This window comes from Oncorhynchus kisutch, linkage group LG10 (genome assembly GCF_002021735.2).
Source record: "Oncorhynchus kisutch isolate 150728-3 linkage group LG10, Okis_V2, whole genome shotgun sequence".
In the NCBI taxonomy this organism is placed as follows: Eukaryota; Metazoa; Chordata; class Actinopteri; order Salmoniformes; family Salmonidae; genus Oncorhynchus; species Oncorhynchus kisutch.
The window spans coordinates 14574090-14592367 of NC_034183.2; the positions used below are offsets into that span (position 1 = coordinate 14574090).

General features: G+C 41.5%; 2 protein-coding genes across 5 annotated transcripts in view; one reads left to right on the plus strand and one right to left on the minus strand.

Annotated features, from left to right (window-relative positions):
- LOC109897798 (non-muscle caldesmon-like) overlaps positions 1-16173 on the plus strand; it is a 46753-nt gene extending 30580 nt beyond the window's left edge. The window contains exons 6-14 of one of the 3 annotated variants that reach the window (XM_020492372.2): positions 95-232; positions 1123-1158; positions 3599-3642; positions 5428-5509; positions 7051-7188; positions 8672-8770; positions 9515-9604; positions 9749-9875; positions 14778-16173. In XM_020492372.2, the coding sequence (XP_020347961.1) occupies positions 95-232; positions 1123-1158; positions 3599-3642; positions 5428-5509; positions 7051-7188; positions 8672-8770; positions 9515-9604; positions 9749-9875; positions 14778-14800 (777 nt within the window). In that variant the 3' untranslated portion in view covers positions 14801-16173. The remainder of the gene's footprint in view (positions 1-94; positions 233-1122; positions 1159-3598; positions 3643-5427; positions 5510-7050; positions 7189-8671; positions 8771-9514; positions 9605-9748; positions 9876-14777) is intronic. The other 2 variants (XM_031833174.1, XM_031833175.1) reach the window with 2 other exon arrangements.
- On the minus strand, positions 11166-18121 carry prr33 (proline rich 33). 2 transcript variants are annotated; one of them, XM_020492369.1, is made up of 3 exons: positions 17896-18121; positions 17326-17375; positions 11166-14563 (listed from the first exon to the last, which is right to left on the minus strand). In XM_020492369.1, exon 3 carries the CDS (start codon positions 14546-14548, stop codon positions 11480-11482), a length of 3069 nt encoding a protein of 1022 aa, XP_020347958.1. In that variant the 5' UTR covers positions 14549-14563; positions 17326-17375; positions 17896-18121; the 3' UTR covers positions 11166-11479. The 2 variants fall into 2 exon arrangements, with proteins under 2 accessions (XP_020347958.1, XP_031689033.1); XM_031833173.1 differs by lacking the exon at positions 17896-18121 and adding an exon at positions 17652-17709.
- Between the last annotated feature and the right edge of the window lie 157 nt (positions 18122-18278).

Genomic DNA, 18278 nt, shown 5'->3' on the forward strand with positions numbered 1-18278 from the left:
GACAGCCGAAGAATCCCTTTTGGAACCCTTTTAACTAAGTGTAGACAATTGTCTTCTCTTCTTGGGCAATACCGGACCATTGTGTCTTGTACAGGAGGAGAAGAGGAGGATGAAGGAGGACATAGAGAGGAGGAGGATGGAGGCAGCAGAGCGGATGAAGAGCCTCAGTACCTCCAGCGTAGACGGAGATGAGATGTTTAGCTCGCTCAGTCCCAAAGGCTCCATCTACAAGGTAGCTAACTTGTCTGTCTCCTCTGTCTATGTAGCCACGGTTTGTCGTCATTGCCCATGGTCATATATGCCAAGTACGGTTCTAATGATATGATAATGATACCTTTGTTTTCAGCATTTTTCCCCAAAAATAAATTGCTCAAAAATACTAAAATGTGACTTTATACCATCTTTACAGCCATTGTGTTCAGTTTAAGCCTGTAAGTTGCATGTGTGTGTTTTAAATGTCAGAATTTGCCACAGTCTCCACCACAATGCTTGTAGTGTGATCAGGTCACACACATTTACATATGGGTTTGCGATCACTGGGTGTGTTTGTGTGTGTGTGTGAGACATGTGCAGCTTTGAAGTCGATCAGTATTCACTGTTTTGTGTCAATACCACCAGGTCCCTGTCTGTGTGATGTTAATTTGCTCTGACAGCATGTCTCTACATACTATGTCACAGTTTTTCAGCCCAAGGCCAAACGGTCACTGTGACAGCCTGTGTTTACACTGTTCTGTGTTAATGTCCTTAACTCCTTCCACCTCGCTCTGTAAAAAGTAGGGTAGTAAGTCATTCACTTAGTTAATATACAGATATTCTGTATACAGATTAGAGGTCGACCGATTAATCGGAATGGCCGATTAATTAGGGCCGATTTCAAGTTTTCATAACAATCGGAAATCGGTATTTTTGGACGCCGATTTTGCCAAATTAAAAAATATATTTTTTTTACACCTTTATTTAAGAACACATTCTTATTTTCAATGACGGCCTAGGAACGGTGGGTTAACTGCCTTGTTCAGGGGCAGAACAACAGATTTTTACCTTGTCAACGATTCAATCTTGCAACCTTACGGTTAACTAGTCCAATGCTCTAACCACCTGCCTCTCATTGCACTCTACGAGGAGCCTGCCTGTTACGCGAATGCAGTTGAAGCCAAGGTAAGTTGCTAGCTAGCATTAAACGTATCTTATAAAAAACAATTAATCAATCATAATCACTAGTTATAACTACACATGGTTGATATTACTAGTTTATCTAGCGTGTCCTGCGTTGCATATAATCGATGCAACGCTGGGGGATGATTTAACAAAAGTGCATTTGCGAAAAAAGCACAATCGTTGCACGACTGTATATATTGTATATATTGTTAAACCTGCATATTTAGCTAAAATAAATCCAGGTTAGCAGGCAATATTAACCAGGTTAAATTGTGTCACTTCTCTTGCGTTCATTGCACGCAGAGTCAGGGTATATGCAACAGTTTGGGCCGCTTGGCTCATTAATTATTATTATGTTTGTAATTCAGTCTATGATTTGATATTTGATAGAGCAGTTTGACTGAGCGATGGTAGGCAGCAGCAGGCTCGCAAGCATTCATTCAAACAGCACTTTCGTGCGTTTGGTATAGAGAGAAATAGTACAATAAATACTATATTAACTACAACCTAAAACCTCTTACCTGGGAATATTGAAGTCTCATGTTAAAAGGAACCACCAGCTTTCATATGTTCTCATGTTCTGAGCAAGGAACTCAAACGTTAGCTTTTTTACATGGCACATATTGCACTTCTACTTCTCCAACACTTTGTTTTTGCATTATTTAAACCAAATTGAACATGTTTCATTATTTGAGGCTAAATGGATTTTTATTGATGTATTATATTAAGTTAAAATAAGTGTTCATTCAGTATTGTTGTAATTGTCATTATTACAAATACATGTTAAATTTTTTAAATCGGCCGATTAATCAGTATCGGCTTTTCTGGTCCTCCAATAATCGGTCATCCTCTAATACAGATACAGATAGACTGGCGGCAGGGAGCCTAGTGGTTAGATTGAATCCCCGAGCCGACAAGGTAAAAATCTGTCCTTCTGCCCCTGAGCAAGGCAGTTAACCCAGTGTTCCCTGGTAGGCTGTCATTGTAAATAAGAATTTGTTCTTTAACTGACTTGCCTAGTTAAATAAAGGCTAAATTAATTTTAAAACTAATAATAATTCAAAATGTGTTTCCATGGGTTCATTTGTTTGGATTTTAGCATTTACACTGCATGGCATGTTGTGAAGGGTTGAGTATAGTACTGTACTCCTGCTTCTTGTATCATTTCATTAGACTTGTTGCCTGTCAGATACATTCCACAGGATTTACAATCCACTCTGATCCCATTAGGATATGTAGCCTAATCACAGTTACTGGCTTTGTGTTCTGCCAGGAGATTCCAGTAAGGACCCTAGATAACCTTTTAGAGCTGGATGTCATTTCTAACACCCCAACCCTATGAGCTTGCTTTATGAGCCTGGCTCAACTCTGACTTTAATGTATCAGTCAGATCATTGAGATAGCTAATTACATTTTTACAACCAGATGCATATATCATGTAGCTCTCATCTGTCGTAAATGCACTCGCTGCATGTAGCATTCAGTCTCCTTATTGTCTCCTTGACAGGCAGCAAGTTCAGCTACTGATAATATTATGTTTCCATCCACTATCTCTTTAATATTACATTTCCATCCACTATCTCTTTAATATTATGTTTCCACCCACTATCTCTTTTATATTACGTTTCCATCCACTATCTCTTATTTTCACTTTCTAACCCGACTGTACAGGGATATGTGGTGACGGGGTTGCTGTGGTGGTGTCCTTGGGCCTTGGTCCTTAGTGCTGTCATGAGATTCCCTCTGATTGTGTGTGTAATTTTAGAGAGAGAATGAATAGAGTTTGACAGGAGAAAATGCATGCTCTGTGAGTTGGGGTCGACATGTTGTGCAATTTGATTCAGGTTCGGGGCTGAACAGTGAACAGTAACATAAGGGATCCTTCTGTGTGGGAGGAACCAGAGCTTGGTGCTGGATCCTTTGAAGTATGACCTCTTTGGCAGGCAAGGGTAGAGGACAGGACATTATGACCCTGCCTCAAACTAGAACCCCTCTCATACAAATATTAGTGTTTTGATTAATGATTAACCTAAGACTTGCAATCCCAAACACATTTTCTTTACTATGATTCAGTCTGTAATGCAGTAAATACACAGATTCAAGGTAAGGAATGGGTTTTGGAAGCCTTCCCACACCCTGATTTCATTATAACTATGCCTGCAGTAAAACTTGGATTAAGGCAGAGTTAGCTTGAATCTCTCTCTGGTAATATAAATGGACAGATACAGGCAGATGGAGACAGTTGATAAAGACCAGTAGAACATTGCTCTGTTTGACTTGGAAGAGATCTTTACTGTGTCAGGCTAAATCCAGGGCTGTGATTAACATCACATTGATCATGAGAATCCCCAGTCTGACAATTCTAGAAGTCATGGAACACTTCACTGTTCTATTCTAATTCCAAAACAATCCCCTTCAACATCCTCTTCATATTTTTCAGATCACAGAGCGAACGGAATCCTTGAACCGATCCCTAAAGAAAAGGTGAGACATTTTCACAATGAATCTCTCAAAGCAAACAAACAAATTCCACACCCTATGTTGTTTAAATTGTACTCTCACAGTTTCTTTCTAAATCTTGGTTGCAACTTGAAGTTTACCAAAGTCCCACTGGGCCCCCCTGAGGAAGCCTGGATGGAGAGGTGCTATCTATGGCAGAACAGCAGTTATGCCGGCTAAATGGCTGGTGTGTAAAAGTAAACATAGAAAAAGAGGGCCAGTGGTGACCTCTAAACCTCTCTCAGTGCATCACCTTTGTCAACCTGGGTGATTTATGGCTTGGTTAACTCTGACCAGATGTGGGGGCTGGAGCCTGGGCTGGCTGGGTTCTCTCTGATGGCTGGTGAGCTATAGCTCTGGTCTGTGGGACTGCTGTGTGGCTCCATGCAGTCTGACCACATTAGTCAGTTATCAGTGGTAAAAATCTCTGAGCAGTTGGAGTAGTAGAGGCCAGGTCCGGGTTAAATGAATATGGAGAGTGTGAATGAAAACAGGGCGTAATAACGACTTTATCATCCAGGTGCAGGTTTGAGATCTGAAGAATTGAGTGTGACATCATGTTTTAGTCTAGGACGGAGGGAGACTTTAGTGACATCACTAGTGACAGTCCTTTGATGTGGGTGTTACGCACCCGTGTTGATGTGTGTAAAAACACTATTAGACCAAATCAAAGCATTCTGGAGAAGAAGTTATGGGTGACAGACAGACGGCTTCCTTCGCCCCTTTACTTATAACAGCCTTCTCTCATGCAGTTAGAAAGCATGACATCATTTAGCCAAGCCAATTTGAACGTCTTTGCAGAGCAAAAGATTTGTGGGCCGTTTATCATGTTAAAGCAATCGTGCCATGCCTAAAGAAGCTATTTAATTTTCAAACTAGCCAGCCCTATCAGGCTAATGGCGCATGCCTTTCATGGGAGTTCTCTTACTAATATAAATAGATTTGGGGGCCATTTTGAAATGCAGGGAATAAGCTCATCATTTGGACCCACCTATTTGTTTTTGTTATTAGCGTATATGTCTGACTTTAGCTCTGTGTAGTGGATTTTAGGCAGCTGGCTGGCTGGCTGGCTGGCTGGCTGTGTGTGTGTGTGTGTGTGTGTGTGTGTGTGTGTGTGTGTGTGTGTGTGTGTGTGTGTGTGTGTGTGTGTGTGTGTGTGTGTGTGTGTGTGTGTGTGTGTGTGTGTAGGGGTCCTTCACACAGGGTCCCACTGTGGTCAGCGAACAAGCCTAATATTAGGCCTGATAGACAGTGTTGACAGAAGTCCCTGCAAGAGGCCATGCAATCCCATCCCCTGTCTAATTGCAGTGCAGATTCAAATGGCTCATTTTACCAAGGGGGTGTATCCCCACACTGGGCAAAAACGAATTGAATCAACTTTGTTTCCACATCATTTCAGCCCATGACTTTGAATCAACGTGGAAAACTGACTGAATTTGAAAAAGTCATCGACGTGAGAGAATTTTGTCTGTTTTTCACCCAACTTTTAACCTAAATTCAAAAACATGGTGGACATTTTTGTTGATTTCACATTGAATTCATAGAAGTTGACAACTTAAACAGATGTAAATTAAAACTAGACATTGAACTGACATCTGTCCCCAGTAGAATATTTGAATAGGGGAGTGAAAGGATGATCCGTGCTCACTTGCAGGCCTGTTGCCAGTCAGATGAGATAGTAAAACGTTATTGTTTTTCTTCCCCCAACCATTTGTCCTCCTGTGTTGTATTTCACTCTCCTCTGACTGAGCGTCTCTATTTTGGATACAGCAACAGCTTCAAGAAGACACAGCCCCCTGTTCTCCTCGCCAAGATCGATGACAGGCTGGAGCAATACACCACCGCCATCGAGGTTAGCTCCCACCTTGTTTCTGCCCCTCCCTCTGTCCCGACAGAGTGGTGGGGGCTTTCATCTGGTGACTATTCAGCCAGACTTCTCTGCCACCTTCTCTGCCTCTCTATTGGTGACACACTGTGTCAGTCTCACACATACATAATTATATTATACCTCAGCCTCAGACTCATATCAACCTTATCAGACTCATATCAATAAAGTAACCAGGTTTCCATCCAACCTTTTTATGCGAGTAAAGTATGTTGGATAAAACATATCACGACAGGCCTGACGGACACAGCAAATTTGTCTGCAAACTTTCCAAATGTCAACTAAATGAAATATGCTAGATAAGGTGGGATCTTTTTGTGTCTGTAAAATTAATTATACGAGAAATGGCTGTGGAAATGCCTTTATGCGCAAATATTGATATAATAACCATCATATCGAAGTAAACTTGGAGTCACGCGATGATATGTTTTGTGGTCGTCCCACTCTGACTCATTGGGAAAGCATGCAGTTTTTTGGGGCTACTGTAGAGTCAGATGAGCTTCACAGTCATGAAAGTGCACAGTGATGAGCTTGATGCTCCTCTACAATAAATATTGAGGGTCTTATTCTGGGGACATGATGATCAATGATTGACTGTAGACTATACCCGCACTGTAGACCAGAGTGGGCTACATAATTCAATATTTTCTACAGACAAAACCATCAGTAGAGTTGAAAATGCGATGGAAACCCATTTACCTTATATGTTTTATTCGGTACACGGGAATTAAACTGCAAAAAAATATTTTTATGTGCACTATATCATCACACACAGCCTTTCATCTGTAGTGTCAGTTTGATAGATGCACCCCTCTGGTGGGATTTTAGAATATTTGCGTGAAAATCGGTCAACAATTGTATGGAAACCTGTCGGTATCAGTGTTCACACATCAAAGTCAGTCACGTGGCCTTAGTCAGGCCCAGTCCGTCAAACCACCTGTCTACTCTATAATTTGGGAGAGGATTGATGGGCACTTGAGGCTAGACTGAGCTTGCTTTCTCATCTCCTGAGTGGTGCCTGAGTCATACTATAAGTACATGGGAGTAGTTGTGTGAGGCCCTCCTACTGCTCTCCCATGAAGTCCCTATTGCATCATCAGATCACTAGCATGTCATGTTTACTTTGTTTCTAGACTTTGTTACTCATTGTGTCTAACTGTGTTATGCTGTTCTTTATGCAATAGGGTGGGTCTAATCCTGAATACTGATTGGTTAAAACCGCGTTCCAGCCGGTGTCTATTCCACAAGTTACCACCGGCTAACTCCATGACGTTAAAATGCCTATTTACTCTGTTTCATCTGACTGTGCACTCCACTGTCTCATCAGCCCAGCCAAGCAATTTATAAACTTGATCTCCGCTATAAATATATCTAGACATTATCTGACATTTCTTTTAGACTTTTTAAGTGAACAAGCTTAATAAATACGCTTTTTGATCTGGAATTCTATTATATGCAAATTCCATGCAAATGGTCAATAAAGCATATTGTATCGTTCTGTTGTGTAGTATTCCCAGGAGGTCAAGGCAACCAAACAGGGCCTGACGGACATCCCCATGTCACCTGAGCCAGTGTCCTCCAAGAAGAACTTGTTTGAGGCTGGAGAGGCCTGGAACCAGAGCTTGGCCAAAGGCACACCACCCAAGGCAAGGAAACAACCCCATAACGTTACATACACATTAATGAATAAAGTCAAAGAAGTCTAAGTCATTTGCACCATCACCAACGACTGGACATTAATCACCCAACAACATAAATAGAACCTTACGGATACAAAACATGAATGCTCTTTACATTCAGTAGCTGCCTGGAGTTATACTGTAGACTAGAGACACAGAAATCTACCTAGCTCTCTTTCAAAAGACGTTTACACATTGTGCAGATGTATAATTATATCTGTCCCAATGCTCCTCTCCATGCTATTGTATGGTTGTGATCTCACACCTTTGTCACAGCCCCCTCTCTCCCCGATGTTTTTAATTACTCTATCCCATTCCTCGTGTGCAGGCCAGGGTTCTTTGAAATAAACAGAAAGGCATGGCAGCTTGACCCCGGGGCGAGAGGAATAACAAACAGCATGTGAGCCACGGCGGTATAGATCTGAGGCCCTTATGGCTGTTGTTTATTTTAACTCTACCACAAATGTGTGGTTTCCCCCCATCCCGGGTATTCCATAGCATGTACAGATGTTGGATCCTAATTTGAGCCAGGTTGCTACAGCAGGATTATTTTTTGCAGCAACAGGAAATGTGAGTTATTATGTGGATTCAAATTAATGGACATTATTGTAGGGGATGATACATTTTTTCATAAGGGAAAATCAAGTCTGAAATTTCAAAGTAGAAATTACAAACTTCAGAAGCATTTTTAAACCTCAAATGTACTACAAGTTTGACATTTCCTGCATTGCTGGAAAGTTATCCTGCAACTGATCAAATTAAGATCCTACATCTGTAGCAGTAGCTGCTAACCTGCCCCCAGAGATACAGTATGTCTTCCCCTTTCTAGCACCATGCTTTCACCGCAGGAGTAGCCCTAAAGAAAACAAACCTAAAGGCTGATGGACCAGACAGGCTAGTTTGAAAGAAGTTGAGTGAGAGGAAAATGGAGAGTAAATTACAGAGGAGAAGTTTCATGGCAGTCTGGAGGATGCAGCCACAGAGTAGCAGTCTTGCACTACAGATGTAGGTTCTTAATTTGAGCCAGTTTGTTACAGCAGGAAAATAATCCTGCAGCGACAGGAAATGTGAATTATTATGTGGATTATAATTAATGGGCATTATTGTAGGGGCTGATACGTTTTTCGAAATTACAAACTTCAAAAGCCTTTTTTAACCTCAAATACACTGCAAGTTAAACATTTCCTGCATTGCAGGAAAGTTCCCCTGCAACAGGATGATCAAATTAAGATCCTACATCTGTAGCCTAATGTTGTATAACCTGGGAGTCACGCTTATGGATGAAAATAGAGCTGCCTAATCTCTGTACCCAAATCTTGTGTGTGTGCTGGACAGCTACATTTATCTGTAACAGTCTGTCACAAGAAAATAAGGAATGCCTAAGGAATGGAACTGTCTTGTTGAGCGCCTGAGTGGAAATATGTGTGTGTGTGTGTGTGTGTGCCAGCAGGATGCTGAGAGTCTGAAGGTGGGCGTGGCGGACATGATCACCCAGTGGGTGAAGGGGAACCCAGATGGCACCAGCAGGAGCTCCCCCTCAAGACCAGCTGTAAGTCTCGCTCAGAACAGTTGTGTACAGTATATAGTGTATATGGGTATACATTTACTGTATGTGGCTCTGCATTTCACCAGTTTCCTACATTACCGCCAACCTCTTCTCCGTCACTATTCTCTAGCACTGGCATCGCCTTCACAGAAGTGGCTTCTGGTTCAACAATGTAGTAAGAAGTCACACGGGGTGTCTCATCCCCTTTAGAGAGACTGAATCATCTTCATCAAAATACAGCATCTGTGTATCTACTTCCTTTACTTTCATTCCTCATTCGTGTTATTTCAACTGTCTTCACGTCTTCCCTTAAAGTAACTGCTCTTTTCGCTCTATTTCCCTTTCTTCCCATTTTCCTTCTGAACTGTTCTACATGTAAGTGTTTGTAGTACAGCTGTGCACCAGGCATGCAGAGAATCAGTGACATGTGCGTGCAGTCGGCCTTATCCAAGGCTGCCATCTAGTGGGGCGTAGAGTTCTATTGTGGAGGTTCAGAACAGTGGGGGCTGCTGACGGCTCATAACAATGGCTGGAACGGAGCGAATGGAGATGCAATTAACCATGTGTTTGACGTATACTCCAGCCATTACCATGAGCCCGTTCTCCCCAATTAAGGTACCACCAACCTCCTGTGGTTCAGAACCAAAGCCACGAAGGTTGCTTATCTTGCATGGCTCCAAAAACCATTTTATATAAAACTCCAGAAAGCATTTGAAGAGTTGCTGTTTGGTGCTGTTCATTCCCCAGGATGTAAAAGCTGGTGACGTGATGCAGAAAAAGAACATGTGGGAGATCATTGGAGAAACATCCCCTGGGATTTCAGGAGCAGTGGCAAAGGTGAGCGTGCTCACACACACACACACACGCTCACACACACACACCAATACAAACGTACAGTATTTGAATATTCTGTTTCAAACTTAGTGTATAATATATACTGTTGCAAATTCTCACTGTTCTAAATCAGTCTATGCTTTTCAGGGCAATGCATCTGGTAAAAAGTACAAATTTGTGATGACTGCTCATGGCAAATATGAGAAGATTCCTGTTGATGATGATGATGATGATGATGATGAAAATATGGATGAATACACAAATGGAAAAGCAGGTGAGATGACTGGGTTTAGACAACAATTATACATTTTAAAACAGTGTAAATACCATAATAGTCCAATAATAACTCGTATTTTCTGAGGCAAAAAAACACCTTTTTATTCTGCTGGTACTGCGGATAAAAATAAAACATTTAAATCTACAAAATAGCAGCTACAATTAAATAGCATGACTTCTATCAAACACCAAAGGGCAATAGCCCTTGATCTGCCCATTATCTTCACTACAGAATTCATTCTCTCTATTTAATTGTATAGCTCAAGATTAACTTTCGATGTCAAACATTAACCAACATAAAAAATGTTCTATTCAAACTTTTTTTGTTTTTGTTTTATCAAAAATATATAGAAAATAACATTTACTGTAAACTTATGCAGCAAAATCTCAGATTCCAAAGCAGTTGAACATCACTCTGTCAATAACAGACAATGTTCTTAATCTTTTTAATATAGACATGCATGAAAGAAAAACGTAAAGCACCAACAACAAGCTGAGGAACCTATAGAAACTCAAGGTCAAATGTCACTCTCAGTTCTTGACCCTTCCGGAGCCCTCGTTTGAAAGTTGTGTATTTGAAAACTGTGTGTGAAACATGATATTTCAGTCTATTTTACTTTCACGTTAATCCTGCATTGATGTCGATGGGAGATTTGTGGATCTCCAGTTAGGATTTGGCCTTAGGGACTTCCTGTAAACATTTGTCTTAGCGTCTGTCGTCACTGCCTTCCATATCCCACAACCCCTTCCCCTGACCTCTTATCCACCCACACCAACAGTCAAACACATCCTTCATAGAGCTGACTTGTCCCCCACAGGAGTTAGCAACCCTATTTCTCAAATAACACTCTCACTGACCTGTAGTCCAAAAAAGGGAAGGATACCAAGCTGGTATAAGCATCTGCAGGCTACTCAAACATTCTAAAAAAAAGCATCACCTGAATATCTAGTCTATTTGAAAGCACCATTACATAGCACCATTTTGGGAAATATACAGTCCTACTTCACTACTACTTTCATCCTCTCCTCTCTTTTTCATCCATCTTTGGAAACATTTCTCTAAATGACCTGGAGTCAAGTTTCTTCAGATACCCAAAACCTGCATCAATACAGTCTATAGGCTCTACACTCATCTGCGATTTCAAGACACGTACTATAACTGAGAGTTTATCGTTTTTAGTAAATGGTGTACCTAAGTACATTACACTACAGTCTCAGGACCCCTTCTGAAAAAGAATCTCATTGTCCTATCAGGGTTCAACAGTGGACAAAAAAAAGAACTCAGAGATTAACTTAATCTTTGTACATTTTAATTTCACGAGATGTCTAAATTCTTTTAAAACAACAATACATTTTCCCTTCTCCTCTGATTGTCAAGGTAATATTTTCATATTATCAGAGAAAGAGACATTCACACAAATGTGTAACATAGTCAGACGACAAAACAATCAGTGCTCAAAATGCAACATGGTGCATTTATCAAGTATAAAGTTAAGACCACATTCTCTATGAGACTGTCTTAAATATTGTATCCTGTGTCAAGCCGAGAGATGGGAACTGTACATTATGACTACCATTTCTACACCAGTGCACATAAAACATTTAACAAGTGAACCCTCTAGCTGTTCTGTTAAAGTCTTTTGGTTCCTCGTCTTTATTTTTACGCCCTATGAGACCCATCTCAAACACTGTCGAAATTTTAGTTAGTGGCCTTGACGCAGCCTCTCTTAGCCTTTTGGCATCAAACTTTGGGCTGAAAAGGAGAACAGGTAGACGATGGGCGAAGGATGGGATTTCTTTCCCTGTATCCTTTGGCTGCTCTTTCCTCTCCTCCTCACTTTTGCTGGCTTCAATCACCTGCATAATCTTCTCTTTAGTGGAGAACATATCGAAGAGAAGAGAATCCCACTTCTTCGCTGCCTTGGGAGGATCATCAGCTGTTACGGCTGCCACCATGTCTTTAAATAACACCTTTTCATCCTTTTTCGCTTCACCTCCTTCCTGCTCAGTCACCTTGGCGGTTTCTTTCTTAGGATCTGATTCTTTGAACATAGGTGGTTCTTCTTCCACTACCATGTGCTTCTTGAGCCGTGACCAACCACTGAGTTTAGACTTCATCATGCCCTTTGGCTTTTGGATCACTTTAAGAAGAGGTTCAGCTGCTGGGAAAGAGTCTTTCCTCTCTTCCTTCTTCTCTGTCAATGGTGTGGTTGGTGCTGATACCACCTTTTCAGGTTTGGCTTCCTGGTTATTCTTTGGTTTAGCCGGCAACAAAAGATTCTCAGGAGATGCAGTCTTTGCAAGTGGAGAAGAATTGGTTGGCTTTGTCCCTACTGGTTTAGCCTCAGAGGTTGCTTTGGTTGGCATTTTAGGCTCTGTTGATTCATTCAACTCTTTCTGTTGAACCACACTGGCTTTAGCCACAGGAAATTCTGTTTTTGAGAAAGGAGGTATTGTCTTGCGTTGGGTTTCTGGGGTGGGTGTCTTGGGTTTTGGGTAAACTCCATAAGTTGGTGTCTTCACTGGGGTTTTAACCTCTGGTGTTGGAGATTTAGCCCATGGTCTTGTGTTTGCCACAGTTTTAACCTTTGGCATTTCAGCAATGGGAGTTGATATTTTGCTGGTCACAGCTGTGGATACTCTTGTTTCTGACACCTCTTCAGCTTGTGTAACAACAATGGTTGGAAGCGGAAGCTTAACTACTGTCGTGGATACTATGGCCTCACTTGAAATAGTTTTTTCCAGTTCTTTGAAGGGTGCCTCCTGGTTTGACACCTCGGGCAAAGGATGTGATTTTACAGGTAACTCTTGGGTAGGTGTTTTAGATGCTTCTAGCTCTTGGGTTTTAGATTCCTCTTGAGTCGGCGTCTTAGACCTGGATATTCCAAATAAAGGTGAAAAACTTTGGATTCCACCATGGGCAACATATGCAGCAGGAGTCAACCCATAATAGGTATGGGTTGGTTTAGGATCCACATATGTTGGTGTCTTGGGCCTTTGAAAACCTATAGATGATACCCCAGCTGTGGGAGTCTTTGGTCTTTGATACCCTGCTGGTGGTTGTGGTTTTTGATACTCAATTGTTGGAGTCATAGGTTTATGCCCTTCATTGGTGGGAGTCTTGGGCCTTGGATACCCATCTGAGGGTGCTGTAGGTTTTGATGTTTCTTTTGTTGGTGTCTTGGGTCTTTGGTACCCATCTGTGGGTGCTGTAGGCTTTGGTGTGACCATTGTTGGAGTCTTGGGTCTTTGGTACCCATAGGAGGGTGCAGCAGATTTCGGTGTGATATCTGTTGGAGTCTTGGGCCTTTGATAGCCTAATAGATCTGTCGGGGTCTTTGGTCTGGCAGACTCAACTACAGGATTTTCGTGTCGAGGAGCCTCTGGTTTTGAAGTGTTCTGAGGAGGTGATTTAGCTGTGGGAGTCTCTTTTGACGTTACTTCACCATTCAGAGTTCTTGCACCTAGAATAGTTGAAGGTGATTTTGAAGGGTCAGACAAAGACTGACTGGCAGCATTAGTACCAGGTGTTGGTGTGTTAGATATCTGTTCCTCTGTAGTAATGGGTGATACAGCGAATAAAAGTGGGTTGGTTCTTGATATTTCAAAAACAGGTGTTTTGGCACGGGACACATGAAATGAGGGTGTCTTAGGGCGACCTAAAGGAGTTCTTGGTGTTAAAAAATCATGAGTTGGTGTTTTAGCTCTTTTCACTTCAGATGTAGGCGTTGCACTCCTTTGGAGTCCAGGTGTAGGTGTTAAACCTCTTTTTACCCCGGATGTAGGTGTTGCACTCCTTTTGATTTCAGCAGTAAAAGCTCTTGTGATTTCTGATGTGGGTGTTATACTCAGAGATAATGCGTCTGCAGTAGATGTCTTTGAGCCAGTATAATCATGGAGGGGGGACATAGATGCAGTATAGAACCTTATTTGAGGGACATCAAACATCGATTTGGGTGCTTTTAGTGCAGCTTCGGTAGCTTTAAAACGTGGACTTGGACTTTTGCGGTGTATTACTACTGGGGCTATTCGCAGAGTAGGTTGTGTGGCAGCAGGAGTGACTGTGACAAGAGCAACTGGAGCACTGAGTGGATGAGGTACTGAAGCAGTGACTGGAGGAGCAATTTGAGCAGCAGCTGTCGTTGTCACGTCAGGCACAGAGGACGTTTGCTCAGGCGTTTTGGGTGCCAATTCATGCAAGGCTGGCCCTGGAACGGCTGACGGGGGTGTTGGAGTAAATGTGTAGAGTGGGGCCACATATTGGGGGAAGGTGGGGGCTGGAGCAGCATACAGCTGTGGGGCGAACCTTGCTGTTCCACCAAAAGTGGCTCCTCGTTGCTGCGGGTAAGGGGATGCCACATGACGATAGACAGGCCTGACAGAAAATCTGGGGTGCTGTGTGTAGAAGGATGCCTCTGGAGTTTTGGGAGGGGTTGAGTGGTCACTGTGCTCCAAGTCAGGACTTGCTTCATTCACAGGAGAGAGGCTTGAGCGGAAAGGGACAGGTGTCTTTGCGATCTCAGGAGCGGCTTTTTTCTTGATTTTTTTCTCCGTTTTCTTGAGTAGTTTCTGGAGTCTAGCATTTTCCTTGCCAGGCTTGGGCAGTAGAGCTGGAGGGTACTGCTGGAAAAGCAGGCCTGGTTCATTGACATTGCTATAACTGGCAGCCATGAGCAGTTTAACACCCTGAAAAAAATACAGGACAGTGTGAGGCATATTTATTTGGTTATCAATGATACAGTAGCCTATTGTTTTAAAGGAAGAGGGGCAGTGTTCAATCAATTCAACTTGGTAATGATCAGTGGCTGGACTATTCAATGACCATCAAGAAAATCATCAACACTAATCAACAATAATTGGTAAACAAACACATCTGACTACTTTTTTCTTTCTTTTTCAGACCTATACCATGGTGAATATTGAAATACAAATGTTGGTGGCAAAGACTTTCTATTCAAGATGGTATGGACTTCAACAACTTTGGCCACCTTGTCAGCAAACCCTGTGAGGATTTCCTCCAGTAGCACTTGTTATGAAAGCAATATAATTCACAGTTTATACCTTTCCTACCACATTCAGTAGGTCACTTTTGAGAACTTCTTAAATGGTTAGTTGTTGCTTTGTTTTGTTCTGTGTACTCACTTTGAACTCCCCAGTTCAATTTAATCTTCAGACTTGTATTGACTTACTTGTCAAAAGTATCTTTCACATATGTTTATGTATATATGAATGTTTTTTTTACTTACTTTTACTTGCTTTTTTCTCTTCATTTTATGCCATTGACAAACATTAGGTGAATGCATTTACATGTACCGCACATGTATGTTGGAAATTATGCAGAAAGTGACCTGAAACCAAAACCTAAGCTTTGAATTTGAAAAGGTAACTCTTGTAAAATGTTCTGATTTGGGAAGTTTGATCACTGAGCCTGTTAATTGTAATATCATGTTTATATTTTATTTTTCTTGTGGCTGTTGTCTGAGCCCTGAGATTATCCAAACATCTCCTGAATATAGTGTTAAAGGCACAATGCGGCTGTTTTTATATCAATATCAAATCATTTCTGGGTAACAATTAAGTACCTTACTGTGATTGTTGTCAATTAAAATGGTCAAAAATAAATAAATAGCTTCTTAGCAAAGAGCAATATCTCAAGCAAGAATTTAGCTAGGATTGTCTGGGAGGGGTCCGAGTGGGAGGGGAAAACTGAAAAGGAGCTCTTAATGGCAGACAGGTTTGGAACGCTTTCTTATTGGTCTATTAACTAATTTACCACCTAGGCAGACCAAAACTCCATCCCACCAAAACAGGCTGAAATTTCAGACTGCCTTTTCAAACCGCTCTTACACTAAAAGGGCATTATCATAATTTTCACAGTATTACTCCAACCTCATAGTGTGGAAATATATACAGTATAAAACACAGGAAAATGTCAAATGTCTTTTAAACGCTAGGCTACACTGGGTGCTGCATATTCTCTAAGCTTTTAAGCGAGTCATCTTTTTTTGTGCATTCATAAAATACTGCATTGAAATGCCAAATGATTTTGCGGTAACTGAATCACCTGGTTACAGAACATTGATTGTGTCTGTTGTATTAATAACCCTTTATCTCACACACAGTAACATTTAATCCTGCTATTTAACCATGATTCTGTTTTCAGTGCTGCACACTGGAGTTTTCCAACACCCTATTTATGTTACCAATGTAACATTTTAATCTTAAAATTTCTGCTTTTCTTGTTATTAAACCTTCATTTTTTTCTCTTACATGAAATAAAGTATTGTATACAATGACGTTTGTTTTTTATTAGCAATTTTATCTGTCAATTTTAAGCAGCTCGACAAACGCTATCTGCAGTGGACAAAGGGGACAACTTGGAGACGAAGTGAAATGGAAAGCGAAGGAGGGCAGTCAAATGTAACTCCCTGCAATTAAGGCCTCACAGCTGATACTGGAAGGTTCCTTGGCCTAATTTTAGGTTGAGAGCAGAGAGGAAGGGCAGCCAATCACCTGCTCCGTTCTATAAGGCTTGGTTCTGTCCTGTACAGGCAGGGTGCATCACGGTGACAGTAAATCACTGATGAGAAGGTACCTACTAAGGTGCAGCTTACGCATATCATCTAGAACCTGAGAGCATATATGGGTCCAATCACTACTGCACATAACAATCTGACACTTGTGCCTGTGGGTATACTGAACATGAGCAGTAATTAAGTGACCTATACAAATCCACCTTTTCAAACTTTTAAACTACAGTGCAGTTAGATACTTTTGCTTTGACACTGTGAGGTCTGACTGGCAGACACACTTGGCCTGCAACCTACAGGTTCAAGCATTAACTACGAGTGAAAGTGAACATTGAGCATTTGACCCCAGTGATGTCACTAGTGGGCATTGTGATGTGAGTTTTTTTCATGCACAGTAAACACATTCTATAATTGGAAGATTTTGACTCATATCTATTTAAACCTTGATGGCTGTAAACCTTAAAAGTTTAAACCTTGATAGTTGTATTTAGATTTTAAAGGAATGTGATAGGCCTACAAATCAGAATATTATAGTTCTCTCACAGCATTCTTTATTTCACTTAAATGGTTTTTCCATGTAGGTTTGTATGTTTTTGGCCTCTACTAGTCAAACTCAAATGCAGTCCACCACTGATCATGTTTTAAAGGGCCCACTCTGCAACAGTAAGACAAACTGGACCTGCAACATGAGAGGAGGTCATCCTTTTAAGGCTCTTGTAGGTTAGGCATTTGGAGCACCTCCAAGATGCAAGTTCAAAAGAGGAAAGGGTAATAATAGCCTAGCAAGAAAACCATGCATCACAATGGCTTTTTGGTGTCCACCATCTCCCAACCCCTAAAAAACATGCACATGCAGTTAGTTTATGAGTTAATCACATAATCAGTAAAGATCTAAAAATATAACATAATTGAGCTTACCAGGTTATTCTTCTTACCGTTGACCAACACACTCCCGACAGGGGAGTCCCCTTACCATGAGAAAAACAAAAAAACATTCAACTTAAAACACTTTGTACAAGCTTGTATTTCAACAGTTAACATGCTAACACCCTGTGTTTTCATAAGTTCATAGGTTAACATATACTTGCAGGAGTATCAGAACTTAAACCATTATCGTTTTAAGCATTATGATATCTCGATCTTAAACCATTATCGTTTTAAGCATTATGATATCTCGATCCAGTTTTGATACCTGGAACGCAACACCCTAAATATATTAAAAACACATGCAACAGTGTGCATACCCGTCTCTAAGCCCCACTTCCCAATTTGATGACGCTTTGACATTACATTGAAAATCCCTTTGGTCAGATAGCTTTAGCTACAATGGCTACATTATAGAGTACAACCTTCTGGGGGCTGACTGTAAAAGCTCTAACGCCCGTATCAAGAGACCCCCCCCCCCCCCCCCCCCCCCTTCTCAATACGACAAACACTTTACTACAAGCTGTCTCGAAAAGTATCAAATCGTAATTGCAGTGTGTTTACCTGTGTGTCTGCTACTTGGGATCGGCCGGCTGCTGCCTGCTTGTCCCGGCCCGGATTATCAGAGCGGGAGGCTCATGTTGAGCACAACTATACACTCTTCCTACATATGGAAGGGCCAGTCTCCATGGCAGTCCAAAAATATAACCTGAGCCTTTTGCTCAGAATGTGCTCCGTCGTGACAGTGCGCTAGCTGCGACCGTCAGCCAGGCAGGGGGTGGCCACAGCACTTTAGATATCACCACCCCTCACTACCGCGACCAGATGCTCCTCTGAAAAATACTATTTCAGAGTGGCGCCCCCTTCAGGAGAGTCCGAGCCATCTCAACAAGCACAGGAAGTTTAGCTTTACCAATTCTGATCAAATTGTTTGCCAATGAAAGTTG